General features: G+C 39.4%; 1 protein-coding gene across 2 annotated transcripts in view; it reads left to right on the top strand.

Moving 5' to 3' along the window:
- Positions 1–23,941, top strand: part of LOC131681370 (neuroguidin) — an 84,795-nt gene extending 60,854 nt beyond the window's left edge. For both annotated transcript variants that reach the window (XM_058962126.1, XM_058962125.1), the window contains exons 2-4: positions 5,762–5,990; positions 6,051–6,659; positions 23,663–23,941. In XM_058962126.1, the coding sequence (XP_058818109.1) occupies positions 5,822–5,990; positions 6,051–6,659; positions 23,663–23,802 (918 nt within the window). In that variant the 5' untranslated portion in view covers positions 5,762–5,821 and the 3' untranslated portion in view covers positions 23,803–23,941. The remainder of the gene's footprint in view (positions 1–5,761; positions 5,991–6,050; positions 6,660–23,662) is intronic.
- The last annotated feature ends 3,196 nt before the right edge of the window (positions 23,942–27,137 follow it).

Genomic DNA, 27,137 nt, shown 5'->3' on the forward strand with positions numbered 1-27,137 from the left:
AAACTAAGGAAATTTATTTACAATCTAAATGTGCTTATTTTAAGTTTGAATGTTTTTGAAATATAGTATGATTATGAGGCAAAATGTACGTACTATCGATATATACTCATATAAGCAATTCTTAAAGCTAAATATCGGGTATTATAAAAAATAGATGTTAACTCCTACGTTTTTGCAAAAATCACCAAATTTGTCCAGTATTAGAAACCAAACTGACCGTAATTCCGGATGTATTGTTTTTTAATTTATTTATTTGTTCGATCTTCGGCACATATCGTACAGATTAAGTGTAAATGACTTATTGTTATAGTGTTAAAAGTTTATAATCTCTGATTTATAACTGGATGTAGTAATATGATAGTTAATGAGTTCGGAAGTTTCGTTAAATTTGCGGCAACATCTATCTACTGGATTATTCTGGCCGAATGCTGCAGGTATCCATAAAGGTCGGTCTCTTATAACACGAGGAGGAACAAAAAAAAATAAGCCTTGAAAGAATATCGGGACAGTCAATATTGCTCGACAACATATCGAAAATGAACATTCTTTGCAAGAAGGTACGACGTGACTCAAGCCTTGGTAAATTTAGCATGGCAGCGTTCCATGGCAGTTTTCTTAAAGTAAACCGTACAAAGCTTCTTTGAACACGCTCCAATCGATTGCTTTGCACGGCGTTGTACGGCGCTTATACTTATACAGCATACTCCAAAATGCTCCGGACCAGTACGCAGTATATCGATTTCAGAGTGTAGAAATACTCGAAATCAGCAGTGTTTCGTTTCAAAAAAGCCCAATGTTGCAAAAGTTTTAGCCGTTGTTGCTGGGATGTGGTCGTCAAATCGAAGTTTTCTGTCAAATAACACTCCCAGGTCACGGATAGATTCCACGCTTTCGATGACACACGCTTCAAGGGTATATTCACAGCGCCTTAGAGTTGTTGAGCGCCCGAAACTTATCACCTTACATTTATTGATCTGCATTCCATTGAGCGAGGACCACTCTTTAATATTCACTATATCCTCTTGGAGCACAGCTGAATCGAGTCCCGAAGCACTTGAGTGAAAGATTTTCCAAAGTTTCCCGACTTGTTGAGGGTGCAGAGCTCGTTGATGAATAATATAAAGATCCGTGGCCCTAGGTGACTTCCTTGAGGGACACCGGCACCTTGTCGAATGCTTTAGCGAAATCAAAATATATTGCATCACCTTGCTGGCGCTTCTCGACGGCTGGAACTAGAAAACTTGTGTACGTCATCAAGATCGAAGTGATCGATCATTTCTTTACAAAGCCGTGCTGACGTTCATCAATTATGTGCGAAGATGCAGCGTATATCGTATTGTAAACAATCTTTTCCGGAACTTTGGTCAGACAATTCAGAAGCGAGATCCCTCCGTAGTTTTCAATATTATGAGTATTTTCTGCCTTATGGATAGGAACTTTAGCAACTTCTTTCCACACACTTGGAAAAACATTTTCCGTGATCGAGCGCTTGAAAATAATGCTTACTGGTACAGAATGCGCTCGGTCGCAATGTTTTATGAACAAAGGGGGCAAGCAATCCGGACCTGGCCCTTTCGACGGGTCAACGCTGGACAAAGCTCTCAAAACATCGGCATCGTTTACGTTAGGGTGGAGGAGGCTGATATTAAAGGTTGGCAATTGTTTCAATGTAGTTTTTGGGGGTAGACATGAGGGCTGGTAAATACATCTCGGAAGTGATCTGCAAAAAGATCCACCGACTCGGCTGCGGACTGTGGCTATGTTGGGAATATTGGAGCTGCCTCCCTTTTCAAAAAAACGAAAAGCTTTCATACCGCTTTTCGATTCAGTCATGCGACGCTTAAAATTTTATGATTTTGTAAAACAAATGCATTGGACAATATTCTGGTTTTTGGTTGTATTGACCACGCCCCAGGGTATTCCGAGAGCCTGTTTGCTCCGGCAAAGAGGACAATTCTCGACCACTGGAAGTGCACTGGATATTTCGAGGTCATATTTGGTCAAATTGTCACATTTGAGTTAGAATACTCAAATGTGACAATTTGACCAAATAGGGGCTTCAAACGGGTCAAAAAGTTCCACTGTTGTCCAGTGCGCTTTTTTTTTGCAAATTTATGAAGTTTGACATGTCGCAAGACGTTTTTTATAACCGGTCGAAAAGAGTCCTATTGCTGCAGTTACCAGGTTCCCGTAATACCCCGGGGGATGGCCAATGTCAACAAAAATCCTCAAAATGTCCTCCATTGGACTCGTTTTGCAAAATCGTGAAGTCGAACATGCCGCAAGACGGCTTTTATAACGGGTCGAAAGTGTTGTTTTTTCTGGAGGAACCAGGCTCTCGGAATATCCCGATTTGTGGCCTTCTTGACAAAAAAAAACATGAAGCTTGACGTACCGCAAGACGGGTTTTATCACCGGTCGAAAAGTGTCCTTTTTGCCGGAGAAACCAGGTTCCCGGAATACCGCGGGGTTAGACCGATACGACCAAAAACTCAGAATGTTGTACAATGTATTTGTTTTACAACATCAAAAAGGTTTATGTGTCGAAAGCTGGTTTGAGAACTGGTATGCAAGTTTTTCGAAAATTGAGGTAACTTAAGTACTCCCAATAATATATCCGGAACTACGGTCTTTTCTGGAAAATTGGTTTCAGTTCTTAAAACTAGACAATTGTGTTATCGTTTCCAAAAAAACCGAATTATTTTGACATATAATATTTTTCATAAAATGGGGGTTGGGAGTTAAGAATCCAAGACTTTTGAATTGAATTTGAATTGAACTTTAGTAGTGCTAAATCAAGAAATCTGTGAATCTTTGCAGTTGAGATATAAAATGATTAGAAACCCCCGAAAGCCCTAGAATTAAAAGTGAAAGTGGATACATTTTTTGAAATCTAGAATATTGAGTGTTCAATAATATACGAGCTCTGGTGTGAAAGAATATTAAAAATCAGAAATCGACGTAACCTCAATTTCTAAAATTGAAGATGTTACAAAACTAAGGTTTAAGTTTTTAAGAGAGAAATCCAAGTATTAATCAATATGTCGAAATCTTGGATCCAGGAATCAGTTAAATCGGAAATAAAGGCCACGATAATTGTAAAACTAAGCAGTCTTTTCCTTTTGTATAATATATATATATATATATATATAAACCTAAAATTTCAAAATGTATTAATTTATCTCAAAAACATTAGCCTCATTTTCTTAATTTTCATGTTCAGGTGGTATATCACCACTTTCTGGGAGCTCATGATTATTGAATATCTTAAAAAATTCGTAAAATGTAGAAATTGGCTGGTTAAGTCAACCTATTCGTAACAGACTTACAAATCTATTTTCTCAGTGTACCTCAATAGAATCAAGCTATATTTTTGAAAATATTCACATCATTTGTTGAGGGTTCGCTTGAAGGATAAACTCGATTACAGTGGTAGCAAAAATTAGCCCGCGACATCATACCAATAGGGGAAAGTTAGGCAATATGACCAATACCATCCTAAGGTTGAAGGCAAATATATCTGCAGCAAAACAAACAAAAAATCCCAAATTGCTCTCTATGGGTAAAATACAATATATTCTTCACATGCAGTCATTAAACGATCTGAAAAAAAAATCAAAATCTTTGAAAATAATCGTAGCTTGTAATGATTGACTTTTGGCTTGGTAAAAATCTTGTGGGGCAATATGAGCAGATTTTAGGGGAAAAATGATCATGCCGCAAAAAATATATATTTTATTACAAAATTTAAAATTGATTTCACTTATTGTAATAAAAACATACTTTTCATTGATTTAGTGACATATTCTTCTGCTTACCAAATTCATTTTATAGTTTTTTTAACCGCATTTTTGGAACTTTTAGATTCAAATTTCCATCTTGTTTAAATAATATCTTTGCGAGTACTTTTCTCGAGCAAATATTATTATTCATCGTTCGTAGTAGCTTAAGGTATGAAACGTTTACATATGGATAACTTTTCGGAATTTAATGTATAAACTTATATGAGGTTTTCGCGGTGCTTATTTTGCCCCATGCTGTAGAGCTATTTTCGCTGATTCTTTGGGGAAACTACAAAGTCTTGTTAAATTATTTTTATGTTTGAAATAGTTGGAAAGAGGTTATATAATCCGGAGATGTATGCATTTTACAATTACCGCACACATACGTTATGCGAATGCTTATTTCATATCGGTTGATTCTTATGACGTGTTAAGTTTTTTGACATCCCTTCAGATTTTAGTATTTTTTGTGATTTAATATTTATTTTATTTCGCAATTGAAGTATTACATCATCTAATGATGATTGACGGAGCATTCATGCAAACAAAAAATCGAAAATCGTTCATAGATTCTTGGAAAACGGAGGTGCTCAACTGGCCCCACATTACCTCACTTTCCCCTATTTGATGAAGTGATTATACCCCATTTGGTATAAAGTCATTTGGCATAAGGTCGTTTGGCATAAGGTCATTTGGCATAACGGTCATTTGGCATAATGGCCATTTGGCATAAGTCATTTGGCATAAAGGCCATTTGGCATAATGGTTATTTGGCATAATCACTGCACTGAAACGAATACTTTAGACGGAATAGTCAGAAATATTATTTAAACTAGCTATAGTCCCTATGTTTGAGTAATCCGGGCAAACGAGTGGATTACAGGTTTGCTTGCAAAGTACTTCCACTTCAGACACTATAAATAAATTAATAAAATACTTGCCGCCGCCTAATGTGGCTACGCCACTTCGCTTTCTACCCGTGTTTATGCCAAATGACCCTTATGCCAAATGACTATTATGCCAAACGCACGTTATGCCAAATGGCCATTATGCCAGTTGACTTTATGCCAAATGACTTTAATGCCAATCGACTGTATGTCAAACGGGCTTATGCCAAATGGATTTATGCCAAATGGTCTGACACCGATGGAGTCGTCCTATTCTGATGATTAGGTATTGAAAAAGAAGCAGCTTATAATCATATGATTATACTTTTCAATTTAACGAGATGCAGATTTTAATAGCGACTCGCTAAATTGAACTATTTTTTACAAATACTCATTCGGAACTTCACATAACATTTATACACGACACATCCAATTATTCAGGATCTAATTACACCACACCGCTGACCGTTGCCGGTCCGAACGCCAGCTCTAACGGTGCATGATACTATCATTTATTCTACTCTAATCAGACATAAGTCAATCACTTATTGTCCGAAATGACGGTACGTCAGCCCACAGTCACGGCTTCTCGTTCGTTGCCCGTTTCTGGTGGGTGCATTTCATTACTTTTTCATCCCCATCCGCGAGCAATTTTCCGCCGCGTCTGCATATTGGTCATTCTTCGCGTGGACCGGTTGCTCTCCTTCTTCAACCATCAGTATCGGAATCGGCATATACACCGATGTATGTATTTTGTATATGCATCCACGTAGCTATAGGTACTTGGGGGGGAGGCAACTGTTTGATTGATATTGATATTAATATCGAGGCATTTCATGCGACCGTTCCAGTTCGTTTTTTTGTGGTGATTTTTTTTCTCTCACTATTTTGATCTCAGCTGGACCAAAATCCCGGGCATTGTTTCGCAGCTTTTTGGCTACACGAAACGGATTTCATCATTTATGAAATGCACTTTATGAATACGAATCTATTGCCAAAACCTGTCAGTCGTTGACGAGCGGATGGGCAATAAAACAGAAAATACGTCTGGACTGAAATGTTTTGTTTTTTTGTGTGTCATTCTTTCCATAGGCAATCGACGAATACGATATTCAACCGGATCTACCGCAGGCTCTCCGGTTGCTGGACGAGATGAACAATAATTTCAAGCAGGTGTCCGATCATGTCGGTACTATGCTGCAGCGCGTTAAGACGGGTGAACTATCCACCGAGTACGGCCTCAACTTTCTCGAGATAAAATATCACATGCTGCTCAACTATCTTATAAATCTGACTTATGTGGTTCTACGGAAGTGCTCTGGTATGTGTGTTCATTAAAAACTCGCTAAGCTGCAAATCATTTAACATATATCTATTTTAGGACACAAAATCGAGAAAGATCCATCCATAGATCGATTAATAGAAATTCGCACGGTACTGGAAAAGATTCGTCCAATTGACTACAAACTGCGCTATCAGATCGACAAGCTAGTTAAAACGGCAGTCACCGGAACTAGTTCTGCCGATGATCCGACCTCGTTCAAAGCTAATCCCGCTAATATGATGTCACAGATTCCAGACACGCCAGACGGTGGCGGTTCCGATGACGAATCGGACGATTCGGCAAAGATCATGCAAAAGCTCCGGAAAGCGAAGGCAGCTAAATCAGGTGCCAGTGCGGAACTAAGCGGTAGTAATGACGTATATGTACCTCCAAAGCACATGGCTGTCCCCTACGAGGATGAATCGAAATCGGAACGAGAGCGGAAGCAGATGGCGAGGGCGCGAAAACGTGCTCTCGGATCTTCACTGATACAGGAACTGAAGGACGAATATCTGGACACACCACTGGAGGTGTCCTCGAGCTCGAGAGCACTGCGGGTGTTGTCCCGTAAAGAACGCGAGAGGGAAGAGTACGAGGAAAAGTATCTCACCCGTTTGCCTATGACCAAGGCGGAAAGACACAGGAGCCGGAAGTTGACAACGTTGGGTAAGTGATTTTTATTTCATCATGGGAATTCCCAATGTTTCAAGTCTAGTAGAGAAAAAACACGTTCCTAGTGACCAAATTCTTCCACTGATGAGATCTTGGATTGGAAAGTTTACTATTAATCCATGTTTGTCTAATTTAAGTGTGGAAATTTTCGGAAGCGGGCCATTTGGCTTAAAGTCATTTAACATAAAGCCATTTGACATAAGGTCATTTGGCATAATGACGTTTGGCATAACGGACATTGGGCTTAATGGACATTTGGTTCAATTTTGAAAAGTGATCATTCTGCGGGTCATTTGGCATAACGGACATTTCGTATAATTTTGTTAAGTGATCTCACTGAAGGTCATTTGACATAACATACTAATGTAAAGTTTATCAGCGAATGAGCCGTAAGGAAATAATAATAATGTGTTAGTCCTGTCACGAAGTTAGTGTCGGATTCTGATGAGAGGAACTCGAAAAGCCTCTCCAATAACTAATTTAATAATGATAAAATGTTGTTTTTCATTAGCAGAGATGGAAAAAGTAGTGTTTCCCATACTAATTTCCATATAAAACTTTAAATGCAATGCGCAGATCCGGGGAGCAACCAATCGCCGCCAAAATTTGCACAGTCATTTGGGATCAAAAATGAAACTCAAAAAGTGATGTGGTGAAAAATGGCATATGTCGAGCCCCTCTGATGTAGCAAGTGGTGAAAATCCCGATAATAAACCATTTTTTCTAATATTACCTTAACCAATTTAGCGTTTATGGTATAGTTACGAAATCAATTCGCTTCAGTCTATTTTTTTATTTAGTTTATTTGACACGGCTCATAGCGGTAGCTTAACGGAGCCTTGGATCTTTCATGTGTTTACAATATGTATAAAAAAAATAAAAACAAATATGAATTATCCGTTGGATCTCGTGCGCGCAACTTTTTATTGCGAGCGGAGACCTTCTTTCGCAACTTGCCTACTGCGTCATGGGGGTCATTTAATTCTCTCCTGTCCTTCACATCAAGTCTATCATCGTTAAAAGTGGCTTGGTGCTCGCGATCAGATGTTCTTTCCAGCTTCTTGGACTTACGGGAGACCAATGTAAATCCGTCGTCATTGTGATTATCTTTTTCACCGATGTTGCTTACATTGGTTTTTGGAGTGCTGGATGCTGCTTTTACAGATGTCAATATGGACTGAACAGCTGCCACAAATTTGGCAACCGTTTGTGGTTCAGGTATTGGTATTGAAAACTCTTTTTTAGGCTGGTTTGCCGTGGATGCGTCGGTAATCGGTAGAGATGCATTCTCCTCTGTATCTTCCGCGCAAGATTGCCCGTGGTGCGCTGTCTGATTACAATACTTGCACGTAGGTGTTTGCCCCTCATGGGTGCATAACGTAGTTTGATTAATAGTGGCTTCGTGGGTTTGAGTTTTATAGTCAAGTGGGAGGGGATGGGTCTTTCGATTCGCATCCTCACCACAAGAACACCGTTAGGTGTACCTGGGAAGAAATTTCTCCACGTATCAGGTGTAACGGATTCTACTTCTCCGTATTGCGACATGAATTTTGCAATTAGATCAGGAGGGGTACGTGGTGATAAGTCATGTAGCTTTACATCTACGTAGTCTTTTTTCTATATACACGGGAATCTTAATTCCAACTTTATCACTTTCAGCCACGTGCTTCAAGTTGTTTTGCAAAACGAAACGTTCGGCTTGGGCTAACGTGTTGAATGATACGAGTCCTACATTGCGAAGATGATGATACTGAAGATACATAACCTCCTTAAGCCTCAGGTGCATCTTCACCTTCAGCCGGTATTCCACTTCACGAAAACTCAATCGTATTGAACAGAATTTAAAGTCAACGACCGCTGTGTTGGGTCGGAGCAGAGTTTTTTTGTCAACTTCACTCATGATGGCAAGAATAAATGAAAAGCTTCCTTTGTTCTCGAGACAATGCACACTAGATCGAGAGATTGCTAGTTGTTGTTCACTTGGTTCGATTGTACGTCTGACTTGGGCAGAAGTAGAAAGTAGACTTGAGCTTCAGTCTATGTATTTATACGATAGGTGAGAATGTTTCGAAGAGCTTTTCATAGTCGTGACAACATACCATATTTTGAATATTCTACATCGAATGTGCCATAATCCGCCAAAAGGCGGGGTTGGGCAATGTAGGGTTAAAGAAAGTTACGAATTCCTTTCTACTTTTATGTATGTTTCGGGATCATCTATTCTAAAAATGATTGATTATAATCAAATTTTCTGCTTTTGTTTTTTAACTTCCCTAAACTGCAAGAGTCTTAAATTATTCAATTCTAGCACATTTCTTATAAGGAATAATAGACATTTACTACAGAATCTAAACGTCTTGCGTTCAATATGAGAGCATTTTAAACGAGACTAAAACAGTTTGTTGACAATGTTTCAGTTGTGCGTTCTATTCAATTCCAGCTAGCAAAAATAAATGTATTCATGTGGTCAATACAGGCTACAGAGCACTATTTTCAAGATGTATGATTTTTAACGTTCTACTACCAGATATTGGAATAGTATAGTTCTACCATTTGGGGCAGCTCAGATATCAGTTCGAGAGACAGTGAATCGATGGAATATGTAAGTAGTACAAATCTGCATGTACTCGATGGAAGAAACCGCCCAACATTTGCTCAAACTGGCGAGAAAAAGCTGCTAGATGTAGCTCTCTACTCTGACAGTGTAACGCATGAGTTGACAAACTGGCTCTTCCGAACGAATTCGAGCCGTAGTTATTTGATCGTAAATACTTCATCTTTGATCATTAAAACGTTTCCTTAGATACAATTACATAACGTAATTCCAAATCTACAAGCCGGGACTCAAAAAACTATGTGGATATTCGTCTGGCGAAGATGATGTCTTATTGACAAACACTTTCGAGGTTTTACGGAACTATCTCAGATGACTGCCCCTGAGTTCTTTTCAAGTAGTGTTAATTTTTGGGCATTCGCTCTTCTAGTTATAACAACCATATCGATCAAATGGTCGCTTGAAAATTTTTCTCTGTAAAAGTCTACGGGAAGTATGAATAAAGCACAAAATTCGTTCTTGAGTTGCATCCGAACATGCCAACCATTGGATTAGCTTAGGAAATTCAAGGTTTTGTTTTTGCTGAAGGGCTATAGGCTTTATCAGTATGATTCATTATTCCTTCTGGAGAGAAAAATACAGGCTGTTTACTGCTTTATTTGGTGATTCTATTGTGTTGTCATTTTTCATTTCTCTACCTTTTTCTTTCATATCCTTTTCCATTCCCATCAGGATTGTGATGAGATCATATGGCGTGGTACAATTCTTCGAATAACATGGGTAACGTGCCAATCGAGCCGATATATTCTGAGTCATGATTCCTGTGTGTTTAGTTTTGCTGGTCCGACCGACAGTCGGAACCTCCGATTGCGATGGCATGCAGTGGAAGAAACTAGAAGTTCAGTATCTTAACAAAAGCAATCAAAATAATAAGGCCATAACTCTCCGAGCTCTCGATCGAAGCAGTTCGTTTTCTGGTGCTGTGCATAAAGTGAACAAGAATATATATTGTCAGTGAAGGTCAACTATTGTTTGAGGCAGTCTTTGTTCGCCGGTGCCCAGGCTGGTGAAGTGAATACCAGAATTGCCGGACACGCCGCTATATAAGCTATATTATTTTTCTTTCTTTCGTTTCCCTTTCCCCGATCGGTCTACTTTTCCCTTTCCCCTGAATACAAGTTTCATCTCTCGTTTACACCACGTGCTATCCTCGTGCCTAAATGGCCGAGGGCGAAGGAACATTGGATGGGAATGATATTCCCATGGATTTACCGGATAAACCCGATATTACTCCCTCCCCTGATTCCCCCAGTCCTCCCCGTATTAAAACATACCCAGCCAGTTCAAATGGACCCTGGGTGGTGTATTTTCGGCCCAACACGAAATCGCCCAATATTCTAGAAATATCACGGGAGCTGACTGCTAACTACCCGGCCGTAGCTCAGATAACACGTGTTCGAGCCAATAAGATACGCGTTATAGTAAATGGCCACGATCAGGCAAACCAGATTGCTCGCAGCGAGCGTTTTATGAAACAATACAGAGTGTATGTGCCTTGTAGGGCAGTGGAGATCGATGGAATAGTCGCCGAACCGGGTCTAAAGTGCGAAGACCTGTTGAAGTACGGGGTTGGCTGCTTTAAGGACCCTTCACTTCAAAAGCTGAAGATTCTGGAATGCAAGCAATTGTATTCCGCAAAAACAGAAAATGATAAGACAATTTATTCTCCGTCAGACTCGATTCGGGTGACTTTCTCCGGGTCTGCTCTTCCCAACTATGTCCTCCTGGATAGGGTTCGCTTACCCGTTCGCCTGTTTGTACCGCGGGTAATGAACTGCAGCAATTGCAAGCAACTGGGCCACACAGCCACTTATTGTGGCAATAAAAAACGGTGCGGCAAATGCGAGGGAGAGCATGAGGATGACGCTTGCGGTGGAGAAACTGAAAAGTGTATTTACTGCGGGGGCCCTCCGCATGCTCTTAAGTCATGCCCGGCGTACAAGCAGCGCGGGGATAAAATTAAGCGCTCCCTTAAGGATCGCTCGAGGCACTCTTATGCAGAAATGCTAAAGAGTGCTTCGCCATCTGTCCCTTCCGAAAATTCCTTTGCTCTTTTGGCTGGCGTTGAGCAAGAATCTGACGACCCACAAGAGGGAACATCATTGGTTAACCCAGGGGAATCCAGGAAGAGGAGAAATCTAGCCTCCCCTAAATTGCCTCGTAAGGGTGCCAAGGTGTCGTCCCCTCAGAGTGCGCCAACTACAATCAATAAATCCAACGGAAGTTATGCACTACAGCCGAAGCAATTTGCTCCAGGACTTGGAAATATTAATTCTAACAAGGAGTACCCACCACTTCCAGGGACACCAAAAACCCCAAGTGTCCCCTTTTTTCAAACAGATACTCAGTCCAGTAGCGGACTAATGAAATTTTCTGACATAGTGTACTTAATTTTCACAGCTTTCAATGTTACTGATCCTCTTAAAAGCCTTCTGATACGTTTTCTCCCTATAGTGCAAACATTTTTGAAGCAGTTGACTACTAAATGGCCCCTCCTTGCAGCGATCGTATCCTTCGATGGCTAAGTCATCGAACGAGGTCACCGATTCGATCACTGTTCTACAGTGGAACAGCAGAAGTATCCTCCCGAAAATCGATTCCTTTAAATTTTTACTAAATAGTTTAAAATGTGATGCTTTCGCATTATGTGAAACTTGGTTAACTTCCGATATAAATCTCAACTTCCACGACTTTAATATAATTCGTCTGGATCGAGAAAACCCCTATGGAGGAGTACTTTTGGGGATCAAAAAGTGCTATTCTTTCAACCGAATTAACCTCCCTTCAACACCAGGCATTGAAATTGTCGCTTGTCAAGTTTTAATCAAAGGTAAAGACCTTTGCATTGCTTCCATTTACATTCCTCCTAGAGCCTCGGTAGGGCACCGAACGCTTTGTAATATCACGAAATCCTTACCGGCACCGCGGCTAGTTCTGGGAGACTTTAACTCGCACGGTACGGTGTGGGGTTGTCTTCATGATGATAATAGATCAACATTAATCCAAGATCTTTGCGACAATTTCAACATGACCATCTTAAACACGGGAGAAATGACGCGGATTCCTACACCACCAGCACGCGCAAGCGCGTTGGATTTATCGCTTTGCTCGACATCGCTACAGTTAGATTGCATGTGGAAGGTGATCCCTGATCCCCACGGTAGCGATCATTTGCCTATCGTGATTTCAATTGCTAACGGTTCAAGACCATCGAAAACAATCAATGCCTCGTATGACCTCACACGGAACATTGATTGGAAGAGTTACGCGACCGCGATATCCGCTAAAATCGAATCCACTCAAGAACTTCCTCCGGAGGAAGAGTACAGGTTTTTGGCTGGCTTGATTCTCGACAGTGCGAATCAAGCTCAGACTAAACCAGTACCCAGCGCGAATACCCATGGACGGTCTCCCACACTGTGGTGGGATAAAGAGTGCTCAGAGCTGTACGCGGAGAAGTCCACTGCATATAAGGCCTTCCGGGAAGACGGGTTACCCGCTAGCTATCAACAGTACGCGTCGCTAGAAAGGCGAATGAAGAGTTTAATGAAAGCCAAAAAACGCAGTTATTGGCGCCGGTTCGTCGACGGGTTAACGAGAGAAACAGCGATGAGCACTCTTTGGGGTACGGCTCGACGTATGCGTAACCGTAATAGTACCAACGAGAACGTGGAATATTCAAACCGTTGGATATTCGCTTTCGCCAAGAAGATCTGTCCGGACTCTGTCCCGGTACAGAAAACGTGCCGCGCCGCGTCTCCTCCCGATACCGCGAACGAAACACCGTTTTCGATGGTGGAGTTTTCACTTACTCTCTTGTCATGCAACAATAACGCCCCAGGGTTAGACAGAATCAAATTCAACTTGCTGAAGAATCTGCCTGACACTGCAAAAAGGCGCTTGCTGAACTTATTTAACAAGTTTCTTGAGGGTAACATTGTCCCTCATGACTGGAGGCAAGTGAAGGTCATCGCCATTCAAAAACCAGGAAAACCAGCCTCCGAACACAACTCGTATCGGCCGATTGCAATGCTGTCCTGTATTCGGAAGTTGTTCGAGAAAATGATCTTGTTTCGCCTCGACAATTGGGTTGAAGCAAATGGCTTACTGTCAGATACACAATTTGGCTTCCGCAAAGGCAAAGGGACGAACGATTGCCTTGCGTTGCTTTCTACAGAAATCCAAATGGCCTATGCTAACAAAGAGCAGATGGCATCAGTCTTCTTGGATATTAAGTGGGCTTTTGACTCAGTTTCTATCAACATTCTGTCAGAGAAGCTGCACCAGCATGGTCTTTCACCAATTTTAAATAACTTTTTGCTAAACCTGTTGTCTGAAAAGCACATGCACTTTTCGCATGGCGATTTAACAACATCGCGATTTAGCTACATGGGTCTTCCCCAGGGCTCATGTCTAAGTCCCCTGCTCTACAATTTTTACGTGAATGACATTGACGATTGTCTTGCCAATTCATGCACGCTAAGGCAACTTGCAGACGACGGGGTGGTCTCTGTTACAGGGCCCAAAGCTGCCGACTTGCAAGGACCATTACAAAATACCTTGGACAATTTGTCTGCTTGGGCTCTTCAGCTGGGTATTGAGTTCTCCACGGAGAAAACTGAGTTGGTTGTTTTTTCTAGGAAGCGTGAGCCGGCGCAACTCCAGCTTTTATTAATGGGTGCAACGATCAACCAGGTTTTCACATTTAAATATCTCGGGGTCTGGTTCGACTCTAAAGGTACCTGGGGATGTCACATTAGGTATCTGAAACAGAAATGCCAACAAAGGATCAATTTTCTCCGAACAATAACTGGAACATGGTGGGGTGCTCACCCAGGAGACCTGATCAGGTTGTACCAAACAACGATATTGTCCGTGATGGAGTACGGGTGTTTCTGTTTCCGCTCCGCTGCGAACATACACTTCATCAAACTGGAGAGAATCCAGTATCGTTGCTTGCGCATTGCCTTGGGTTGCATGCATTCGACCCATACGATGAGTCTCGAAGTGCTGGCGGGCGTTCTTCCGCTAAAAAATCGATTTTGGGAACTCTCATATCTCATTGCTCATCCGATGCGACATTCTGAACCCGTTGGTGATTGAAAACTTCGAGAGGCTCGTCGAGCTTAATTCTCAAACCCGATTTATGTCCTTGTACTTCGACTACATGGCACAGAGCATTAATCCTTCTACGTATACTCCCAACCGTGTTCGTTTCCTAGATACTTCTGATTCTACTGTATTCTTCGACACATCCATGAAGGAAGAGATTCGTGGAATCCCGGACCATATACGCCCTCAAGTGATCCCCAATATATTTTATAATAAATTCCGAGAAGTCGACTGCGACAAAATGTTCTACACTGACGGATCAAATCTCGATGGGTCCACTGGCTTCGGTATCTTCAAAAATACTATCACCGCTTCATTCAAGCTCAATGATCCTGCTTCAGTTTACGTCGCAGAGTTAGCTGCAATTCAGTACACCCTTGGGATCATCGACACTCTGCCCACAGATCACTACTTCATCATTTCGGACAGCCTCAGCTCTATCGAGGCTCTTCGTGCGGTGAAGCCTAAAAAGCAATTCCCGTATTTTCTGGGGAAGATACAGGAGTCCTTGTGTACGTTATCTGAAAAATCTTATCAGATTACCTTTGTTTGGGTCCCCTCTCATTGTTCTATCCCGGGCAATGAAAAGGCCGACTCATTAGCAAAGGTGGGCGCATTAAATGGTGACATATACGAAAGACCAATCTGCTTCAACGAATTTTTTAGTATTTGTCGTCAGAGGACACTCAACAGTTGGCAAACCTCGTGGAGCAATGGTGAACTTGGACGATGGCTACATTCGATTATCCCAAAGGTATCAACGAAGCCTTGGTTCAGGGGGATGGATGTGGGTCGGGATTTTATTCGTGTAATGTCCCGACTTATGTCCAACAACTACACCTTAGATGCACATTTGCGGCGTATTGGGCTTGCGGAGAGTAGTCTGTGCGCTTGTGACGAGGGCTATCATGACATCGAGCACGTTGTCTGGGTATGCGCCGGGTATTTGGACGCCAGGTCCCAGTTAAAGGATTCCCTTCGGGCCCGAGGTAGGCCACCCAATGTCCCAGTCCGAGATATGCTGGCAAATCGTGATTTCCCCTATATGTCCCTTATTTATACTTTCTTAAAAACGATAAATATCCCAATTTAGCCCCTCTCTTTTTATTTCTCGTTTTTAGAAGTTTCCTCTTGCCGTGTGGAACCGATAAGCTTCAGACTGCCACTATGTAACCGCCGTCGCCCTTATCACTACGGAATCTGAAGCGAGAGCGACTCGAGGTCCGAAGGATTCCCTTTGAAGGATTCCCCGCGGGTCCGAAGAATACCATCCGCCAATCCGACCTACTAGACTGAGGCGCAAATTTGTTTCGCTGATCTCCCGTTTGCCCGAAAGTTGCAAGTTTTGCTCTTCTCCACCGGTCACCATCTATGCCTTCTCTCTCCTGTCCTTGATACAACTACTTCTACACCGATTTTGGAAATGACCAAGCATAAGTATCCGATAAAAAATCAAATTTGTATTCCGTATTCCTAGTTTTAAGATAGTTGTAATCTCTACTCTTTGTTAGAACTATTATTCCCATCTTGTAAATAGAATTGTATCCCTAGTTTTAAAACATCTGTGAAATTTTTCATAAATATTTGTTCCCCCTTTTGTGTACCAAACTATATTGTTAGTTTTAAGATAACTGTAAATATTTCCTAAAAAACTATTACTATTGAATTCCTTGTTTTAAAATTTTTCATAAAAAAAATCTTTTGCCCCCTCTCTTATATATAGAATTTTTTTTTCTAGTCTTAAGATAGCTGTAATTTTTTTCTCTCTTATAAAAAAAAAAATATTTCAACATTGCTCCTAGTTTTAAGATATTCAAAATGCAAAAACAAAAGAATTCGGCACCGCCAAGCTAACGCATTTGTGCCTATCAAATAAACGAAATGAATAAAAAAAAAAAAAAAAAATCATAAGGCCCTTTGTTATCACTCTCGTTCATTGCCGGAACAAATCTTCTATGGACGATTTTTTTTACCAACTCATCAAAACTATTAGTGGTATTTAGGAAGTCACTCCAACAATAAACTGAAATCAATAAAGTTTTGAAGTCAACAAAAAAGTGGTTTTTAAAAGTTATACGGTCTTTTGTACAATTTTAGACCTCCGCCTACTTCGCTTAAAGTTTTTGACATTGGTGCTATGGGTAAATGTAAGGACGAAATATATTAAATGCTATAACTTTTTTAATGCTAGTAGCACTTGGAAAATTACAGCTTATACCTTTTTTTTAAAGAAAACATTCTTAGCATTTCAATGGAAATATTTCAGTTTTTTCGAAAAATATGGGAAGTTGGTCATCCTCTATTCCTAATAGCATTTCTGCTCTATGCTGCAATTTATACATATTTTGCTAATGCGGAAAAAAAACTCTGGAATCGAACACCACCTTTATCAGAGTACGTGAAGAGCATTTCGTCGTTCATGTTAAATTTTATCATTTTCTCGGGCATTAATATTCAATAGATATTAATATTCAATCAGGGGAAATGTTACTTTCTCTCAGTATCTAATCCGTAGACTCAAAATTAAACATCAGGATAACGGCACACGCAAATTTTCGAAAGTCCATGCGAATATGCAAATAACCCATCCCAGGGACAACTTGATAGATGGTGCTTGTTTCATATATGTACCACCGATTTAATGGTGGCGCTAGTATGCCTTCTCTGTACGAATACCACGAACAACGAAACGAAAAAGTTTCAAGAGAAAAGCGCGTTTCGTGTGTGTTATGAACGTCGTCAATGCGGCTAGAACAAAATTTAGAAAAAGCTTATTCCAAAATGTGGATAAAGAAAAATATTATTAGAGAATAAATTTTACCCTAACTGGAAACCGTCAGCAAAGTTACATAAATCTTATTATAAATTTAGCTGGAAGTCGTTGTTTTTAACAACCGGCTCGCTTCCTTCCGAAAAATGTTTTGGTTTTCTTGTTGTGTGAAGTTTGTAGTCAGTAAATCATTGGTGCTTTTTTGTCGAGAAATATAAATGAAAAACATTTTGGCCAATGAAAGTAAATCACCAAGCTTCGTGAATCTACGACATCTTGTTTCAAGTTCATTAAGAACGTCAAGAATTGTAATATTTTTGATCGGGGAAATAAACAATATATGTAGGATTTTCTACCTATTTAGCAAAATTCGTTTTGAATAGAATTTGTGTGTTTTTATCAGAATTCTGGCAGCAAACCGGTAGTACTTGGTTTCAGCAAGAATGCTGCCAGGAATGTACAATTTTGTTCGATTCCTACCAGAGTTTTGTTCGACTTTTGCAATTATTCCGTCCGGCAGATATTGCGATGGTTTTGGTACGGATCCCTTCAGAATTATTCTGACATTTTACTCCAGTTTGATAAAACCTAACGGAATGGCATCTACCGGAGCATTTTATGCATGGTGGAATGTTTATTCGATCCGGAAGATTTTCGGATATTAAGTGAAAGTGGCTTTATTTTGAAAGTCATCTTGTATTTCCGAAAATCGAATTTATTTTATTCTGGATTTTTTAAATTCAAAATGGAATCTATATCTCTGTTTAGGTATGGCGGAATGAGAACAGCTTCTAATTTGAACAGCGAAATAAATTTGATGATAGAAACACTTAAATTGTTTATTTTTTACAGATATGGAAAATAATAAATGGGATGCACCTTTTTCAAATTTTCCTCCATTCAAGCCGCCATGACATCACCAAATCACCACAAAATTTGCTTATGAGTTCAATACATGGGAGCTGTCAAGTTGTCCCCGGGCTGAAGTAACCACACAAATTTACAAGCGAGTTTACATGCGCGAAGTTATTTACACATTAACACACGCGATAAACAAGCGCTACACGATCAAAGTTAACCTACGAACGCTTGAATTTTCGCGAATAAACCTTATTACAATCGTGAACATCGCAATCGCAGTCGAACACGTGCGTGATCTAAGTGAAACCAGAGAAGAGAAGGGCCACTCGAAATCAAAACTTCTCACAATTCTTTTTAAAATCACTAGCGGCGCGTGGTGTCGAAGCCCTGCAAAATACACTGTTAATCAACACATTAGTTCAAAATTATACGACGTTACTGGTATAAAATATCTAGCAAATTCATCCCCGATAATCCGACAAGTGGTCAGAATATGTTCTTCCAAATAAAAATTGTCATGCAATAATCAACCCATCTTGCAAACATTGACTGCGTTTTTGGGTTGCAAACGGATATTTTACTTTAAATATTAACCTATCCTTTTCCATCGAAAAACGAAAGTTTTAATGTTGAAGTATGTAAGCATACATTTAAGTTCAAATATCGAAAATTTTGACTGCACGGTTGATTCTTAGCGCACTGGCTAAGAAAGATTTTCAATGGATATCTTCCCAATGGTTTATTTTGAGAACCACCACGCAAGGACATTAAATTTAAACACAAACAGCATTTTGTTAGCCAGCCATTTTCCTTTTCCAGGATTCGATATAAGTTTTTTGGTCCTTATAAAAGTGGAGGAAATTTGTTCATAATTATTTTCAATCTTTAATATTAAAGGCCGCTTTGCATACATTCTCAATTCTCTCTCAATTCTTTTCAAGGATTTAACGTCTCATTTCAATTTTTACGAAATGTCACCAAGGTCTGTAAACCATGATGGGCTCGAAAACTTCAGCGCATTGATTCATATGAAAAATGCAAACGACAGAGGTCTAAGCAGTAGAAGCAAAGTTATAGCGCTGTTCATCTTGTTCCTGTACGGGGCGGAGCGCGTGGCGTGAAACTATAAACGTGAATAATCTCGAAATCATGTTTTACCAAAAACGTTGTTGTAATGACTAGGATTGCCGAAATATCTTTCGGCCAATTCCAATTTTTGTTTTAAATTCTTCGTAACTTTTTTCGGTCTCCTAAGGGGGCGTCTGGTGTAAAATAATCGATTTTTTTTTTATTCGCGTAATTGTTAGTTATCCACAGGAAAATCTAAAAAAAATAATTAGAAAAAAATACGTAATATATGGTAGGTATGCCGAGATATGCATTTTCCCTTGAATTGATGTGAATACTTTTCTTTTGGAAAAACAACATCAACAATTGGAGATGGGACTATTTCTGTGGATGTTGAAAAAACGAGAACTTAACCGTAGTCTCTTCGAATACACTGATTTAAATAGTCAAGATATTTTCCCGAAACCTTAATGTGCCAGATTCCTTCAAGTTTAGTTTTGGGTGGTTCAATAATTTTATGAAACGGTACGGGCTACGTAATGTGAAGTTGTGAGAGGAAAAATTATCCACTGATGCCATACCATTTGACCCACTGCGTTGAACAAAGATGGCCGACTGATCTAACCAACGGCTTCAAATGGGTAGTGTGATAATAGAAACATGGCGAAAATAGGCTCATTATCCTACTATGATTTATTCTTTGTGACTAAGTTTAACTTTTTATTACTTTTTGTTTGTAGAAATAAATGAGTTAAATTTTTTGTTTTGTTTTGAATATATCACACTAAAATACAGACCGGCCGTGATATAATCGAAACATTACTGTAATTATTTTTCATTCGAGATAGTGATATACTGAGTTGGTGCTGATGCTCGGAATCAGTTGCTTCATTTACGATAAAATTTCGTCTTCTGAAAAAAAGAAGCTGTGACCAAAAATTAGACACTCTATGAGACGTTTATTTGACAACTCAGTGGTGGGTTTTGTCAACAAGTTTGTTTTGTTTTACTCCTGCGAACAGAAAAACCCGTCCGACAAACACCTTTCGTTAGTTCCAATTCGTTTGATGTTGGATCGAATCAACGGTTTTGTCAGAGGTTGTGCCCAGCAGTGCGGAGTAACGTCAGAAGACACAATCAAGAAATAATCAGCTGATCCAACACGTCTCGTGGATTGCCTAATTGTTAAATTAATATGTGACATTAAAGAAAAATTTGTGAATGTAGCAACCCTGGCTGTGGCTTGTACTGACATTGGGATGCGAGATGCGACAAACCTGGTTTCAGCAAATCAAATGAAGCATATGGGTGCTTACAGAGTGGCGGCGAGAAGCTAAGGGTGCTTATAGAGAGGCGGCGAGAAGCTGAGTTGGCGCTGGAACTGACATTAGAATGCGAGAAACCTGCTTGCTGCAAACCAAATGGGTGATGTCAGAGTGAAAGCCGAGCGGATCCTAAGCATCCTAATGTTAGTGCTCCTAATGTCAGTGCTAGCTCCAGCTCAGTTTCTCGTCATCACTCTGTCAGCGGTCTAACTCAACATTTACAATCTGTTTACTGGTATGCATCGCAGTGTTGAATTATTTTACATGTCATGTTAAAAAAAATCTGTACCAAACTGTACTTTTTTACAAAAATATGTTATCCGTATCGTACAGAATCTGTACCAAAAATACTGAAAAAATCTGTACCTTTCTAGATAAATCTGTACTTGTGTCATCGCTGCTACACATTAGATCTGGGTACCGAGAAGCAATTATTAACCAGTTACTCAGCAGCCAAGTTAAAGAATTTTTCTAAAATGAATTTAAAAATAGACTGTTAGAGAAAACAACTCAAATGCTGCTAAGACTGACGATGGCGAGATGGTATACGTTAATTGGGTCATTATGTCATATGCTGTTTTCGATTTTTTCCGATGCAGCTGACGTTTTATCGAACTTTTTTTTTAAATTTTTTTGTTCGCAAAATTACAATTTTTTTTAAAGAAATTGAATTATCGCAAAATCTTCTATTGGATTCCCTAATATGTGCTAAGTGCTCTTAAGTACTCATATTAGCTTTTACTTTATTGGGTTGGAATTCAGAAATAAAAGTTTACTTCTTCAGCTTAATTATCACAAATAATATTTAATGGAAAAATCCACCACCAAGCCATGGTAGATGCGGAAGATCACGTTCCACTACTTAGAAAGAGGGCTCTGCAATCATGTGCTGCTTAGTAAAGGTTCCTTACGAGTTGCTCTTTACTGTGCAAATTTAATAAAAGGATTTCCGTCGGACCAGGTAATCAGAGAACATTCCGTTGAAACTGGATGATTCTCCGGCCGCCCCGCAAAAATAACAGACAATGTCGTTTTAGAAAACGAGCGTTCAATGATTACATACAGCAGTAAGCATAATATCAATCAGAAAAGTAAAATCTATGATACGAAATGCAATAATACATTTTCTTTTATTTACTGTACGCTTTAGCAAAGCTCGACCTTACCGCCTGCAACGATTTATACAAGCCAGTCTCAAAAGTTATACTAGTTGTAACGTCATACGGGTGCACTCTCAAATCAAAGCAAGGAAAACCAGCAACAAATCCGATTCGCTTTTGTGAGAACTTTCGTGATTTTTTTTGTTCGAAGTGGCACTTCTCTTCTCTGGTGAAACGCACTTATACACAAACATTCACAAAACCACAATTTTGCACTCAAGAAATGTCCACGCACCATCCTAACGTAATACAATGAGGTATATATATAGGTGTGGCAGAACACACGGTTTGCTAGTGTTGGCAACCAAAAATATGTAAACAATCCAGAAGCACAATGGGTCGACGTCATAGCGGTCACACGATTCAATGGGAGCGGAACGACCGCTATGACGAAAGCAAGTCGATTTATACTGTGATCACTCACACCACTCATGTAAGATTCATATTACGAATACCAAAGTGCCATCTTCGCCAGACCTGTATATACGACATTGAACGTAATAACCATACAAACGCATGAACGTTTATACAAAGATGCAGATTGGTACACACATAGTAAAAGTACTCGACTGGCGACTGGTGATATGAAGGCTTTTTTATTAGGTCCTATCTGAAAATGAGAGTCTCTCTTTGTTTACTTTCTCTTTCGCTTATTACGGCGTCAATGGAAAATTTAGAACACATTATTCAGTATATATCGAAAGTTCGTGAATTCAATTTGCTTATTATGCAAAGAGTGGAAGCGCAAATGTAAAATGGACCGTATAATTCACAAAAGAGAAAGTATAAACAAAAAGAGGCTGCTGATTAAACCTATCGAAAAAGAAGTGTTAATACAGTCACCAAAACGAAGCTACTAAATCATGCTAAAACATCTCAGAAGACATCATTGTTGTACAGTATACCTTTTTCGTGTGAATTGTTTATCGTAGATTCAATAAACTGGAGTGAATTTTTTCTAACCCCCCTGCGAATAAGGGAATCTGGCCTGTAGTATGCAATATTTTGCATCCAATTCATGCATCTGACAATTCTACTCGCAAAATTGAATGTTTTTGATAACGCACACTTAACTGATTCTACGGCTGTTGATTTTGTCGTTGTATGTGGTGGGGAATAGCCGCAAATTTTTTTTTTTAATTAGATTTCAGATCTCACTACTACGAGGATTAATCATTGATTTGTCAACACCAAGAGCAGTGGCTTTCCTTTTACTGAAACTTCCTCAAAGACACCCCATTGCTAAAATGAAAAACTCGTGAGCTAACTACTTTTGGCCAGTTTTTCATAGTTCTGCATCACTGTGCGCTGGTAGCATTGCTATAAGAAACTGCCGTTCGAATGTCAATTTTGCGCAGCTGGAACGTTGTAGGTTGCCCAGAAGTCTGTTGTTTAGCAGACTATCTATGATGCTGGTGCCCTTCCCGCGGTCGGCTGCATCCAGCAACGTTCCAGGTTATAACAGAATCCAAGTTAATTATCTGCTGATTCGGTACTCAGTCATTTGTATTGGGAATGATTTAGTAGCAAAACCGAGGATTTTGTCATTTGTAGAAGCGTTTCAGCAAATCAGGGGGCCTGGATCGATTTTTACCGCTTACGTTAGTCCTAGCTTCCGTAGTAACAGTAGAAAAATTGCTATACATGTTATTCGTCACAAGCCGTAGTGCGATTTATTCTGGGAATGATTCGCCCCTCCCTGTATACTACCTAGTTTGGAATATTTTTTTATCTTTTCACAACTATGACCTATAATACCGAAACGTCGGTTATACTAGGCGAATGTCGTCGGGATTGGCCGCATTCATTTTCTCGTATATGACACGTGCTGCCACCTGTTCTACATCGTGGAATTATTCTTCTCAATGAAAAATAATAATTACATGCTGTAACACAGATGGCAGCACGCGTAATGTAAGAGAAAATGGCGTTGGTCCAGCCTAGACAGTGACCCAACGCACACAACACTCCCCTACTGAAGAAAACATCGACACAGTTGCTCATTTCCGAACAAGTGCGCATGCTTGCAAAACATCGAGACTGCAAGCTTTTTTCTCACCACTGTTTATTTATCCTATCGTTCACAGGCACACTCGGCGATGAATTGACCAGCTTCGGTGATATCAGCGTTCTGGACGACGAGCTTCCATCATCGTCAAAGGGTGGTAAAAAGCGCAAAGCTTCCAAGGGCGGCAAAAAGCACGGTAAGAAGCGACGTTTCCGCTAAGTGGACAAAGCAAGCAACAAAAAGCTTTGTAATGTTTGGGGCGACCAACTTTTTTTCATATAAATTAATCATATATATGTTCTTTTCCGTTGCTAAATAATTATTGTATTAAGAAAAACTTAAGAAATGCTTTGATTGATATTGAAATCTGTTTAACTGTTCTTTAAACGTGTTTTGTTTTTGTTTAAATGATCAATTTTCAAATTATTTTTTTCCAGTTAATTCAAATATATTTTTGTTTCACGTAATTTTCTAAGGAAATGGTTATCATAGAAAACTAATTGAATATAGATTGGGTACAGATAGTCTGTACATACACACTGAAAGAAAATAAATAAGAAAATAATAAACTACAACAAGTTACTGTTGCTGAAATATGAAATATTGATTTTTAAAACAAATACACTCACCAAGAGCCTTTATAATATATTTATACGAGAATATTTTCAAGTTTCTTCCGACTAATAACGAAAACTGGAGCCAAACGTTAGCGCCACCCTGCAGCAGTCGTGTTCCCCTTTCCACTACAAACGTATACAGAGATATATAACAAATAGTGATTAAGTAAAAACAAAGTTACAAATGTATCAAGCAGAAGCACAGAAATAGCAGATGACAAGTAAGCAGGAATCTGGCATTTGTGCCGGAAACAGTTGTTGCCTTTAATAAATAGAACATTTAATATGCATAATTTCGTTTTCTAGTAACAAACAATAATGTTCATTTGACCAGTTTTTCGTTAAAAATAATAAATACAAATATTAACAAGTAACCTCAAACAAACGGAAAGATTTGCGGTGTGCTGACTGTTGCAGGGCGGCTCTTTCTTCATAACTTTTGCACATCGATGTGAGCTGGCCCAGCTAACACACGAACGCCTATAGGAAACAGCATTATTTTGTACAACCATTAAACGACAGTTGTATTGTAAACAATTTATAAACAAAATCAGATACATTTTTACGACAAACAAACACAATATTCTATCATCATTCCTACCAGAGTTACTAAGGCAAAATCAACAAAACAAAACCGAACTACTCGTCCAATCTGTAGTAAAAAGAATGTAAAACAAACGTATAAATGTGTAACACAGAACTCAAAACAGCTTCACACTGTTCCAACCTCCATTGGGGGAGGGTCACGCGATTGGAAAAAAAACTTATTTAAAGTATAATAAGATAATACAATTATGTTTATAGGTGAAATTTGACCATTCAGCGATACGATAAGGTCGATTGTATCTATTGGACATTGTTTAATTGCATCGTTTCATTTGTTCCAATTAAGTTTGTGTTTTAATAAATGAGCTTCAGTTGACAGTCGGCATAATTTTGTTTTGTTCCACAACCCATTACGATAATATCAGTTTCCTTATTTTTTATTATTCCATCATTTCCGATTAATTTTACATATCTACTCCTGTATTAATTTATGCTTAAATTTGTATGAATAATTGACGGAAACACGATCCATGGTGTGACGGTTGGTTGGTGTCACTGCCCCCCTCCTACTCAAACCTTCCCGTCGAGCAGACAGTGTTGATTTTTCTGTGCGAATTTTTTGCCCTTTCGTAAATGAGAGCCGCGTCATCAGGTAAAGCACAGGAAATGCTGGTGCGGTTTTTACGTGTAATATTTGCCAGTCAGCCGTTGCGATGTGTACATGCATATTTGACGGCAATAATTCGATATTGATTTATGGTGTAACTAAATGATTGGTTGCGTGGTTTGCACCTGGCGCTTTGCACCGAATGGCATTTCGGTGCTAATGTATTTTAATAAAGGGTATCACGAGCGATGGCTAGATTTTGGTTTGGACTTGTATTTTCGATGTTTGTGTTCGCATAAACACCATGTAAATTCATTGGTCGCAGAGATGGTTCAAAAATTGTTATTTAGAAATGCTGCTCGGTCCTTTTCGATTTGTTTAGCGAAATGTGCACTAAATATTGCACATAAATTTAACGATATCTGAAAAACTAAATAAGAGCAAGATTATGATTTTGGATCATTTTCTTGTCAACAGAGCACATTTATTGAGTTTTGCAATTTAAATTGGTAAAATTCAAATTATTTGAAATCATTTTCATATTCAAAGCAAGGAGATTTTTTTATAGATCTCAAAACTAGGAATACATATGGATATTCAAATTATATTACTAGAATTTGAATAGGACCAAGAGAGACAATTAATGGGATAATAAAAGACTATGACGATGACAGTCCCATCTCATACTCCCATAAAGATGCGAGCTGAACAATTTATCTAGAACAAACAAAAAAGGACTAGTTCAATTTGCAGATATAGCTTTTCCTTCAAAAGAACGTCACCAGATGTATTTCGAATATTCCGCAAACAATCAGGGTCCATCAATAGAATTTCCATTCCGGGAAGATACTTGATAGAATCGGGAATTGAACTCAATGTCCGGGAACATCCTAGATTGATCAGTAATTGAACTCGACATCCTGTTATATCAGAAGAAATCATCAAGCTCCATACTCAACGAACTAACTCCGTTATTATCAATTTCGCAGCAATAACCAAGAACCAAAGTCCAAAAATTTCGATTCAACCCAAGCTCCTAGTCCTGGGTACCATGTTTGATTTCAAGATGGTCACCATCTGCTTATAGTTGGCATTTGAGAGATCAATGGATTTGACAAATAAAATTAGAAAAAATACTCTTCGGCTTTTTGTAAAGGAGGCTAATTATTTTGGGGAAAGACATTTACTACCTATACTAATTCACTAATTGAAAGTCAGTCCCATGTGGATAGGGAATCTTATTGAACATGGGACTGACTTGCGATTATGGGTAGTTCACGAGACGGATTTATTCCAATATGAAAGTAGTAGAAACAGGAACGATGACAGCGAAATGTGAAAGGCAAATCACTGCTTAGATTTCATGAACCGGACCGCCTGCTCTTCCTTCTTGGGAACGTAGAGATTCCGTTGTGGCCTGATTTTCAGACCACTGTTATCATTGGAGTGCCGATTTCTAGACAATCTCGTAGTAGGACTATTCGTTTCGCTGTTAGAGATGAAGACAACCTGTAAAAAGAAAGACGAGAGAGAGAAGTTAAATTTGGATATTAACTGACCTCAGGAACAGGAATATATAGGAGGCATCACGATATGCCTGAACATCTCGTACTAGAACGCTGGGTGATCTTTCTCGGGCCTGGAGAAACTATCCTAGGTGCCAAGCCGATATGATCGATATCGTTATCGCTGGGCTGGGCTGCCGTCTCACCTTCGTTTCGCACTTGCGGACAGTCAAATGAGATTGTGCAGTCAGGAAGCGCCTTCTTCGAACCATCAGTGTC

This window comes from Topomyia yanbarensis, chromosome 2 (assembly GCF_030247195.1).
Source record: "Topomyia yanbarensis strain Yona2022 chromosome 2, ASM3024719v1, whole genome shotgun sequence".
In the NCBI taxonomy this organism is placed as follows: domain Eukaryota; kingdom Metazoa; phylum Arthropoda; class Insecta; order Diptera; family Culicidae; genus Topomyia; species Topomyia yanbarensis.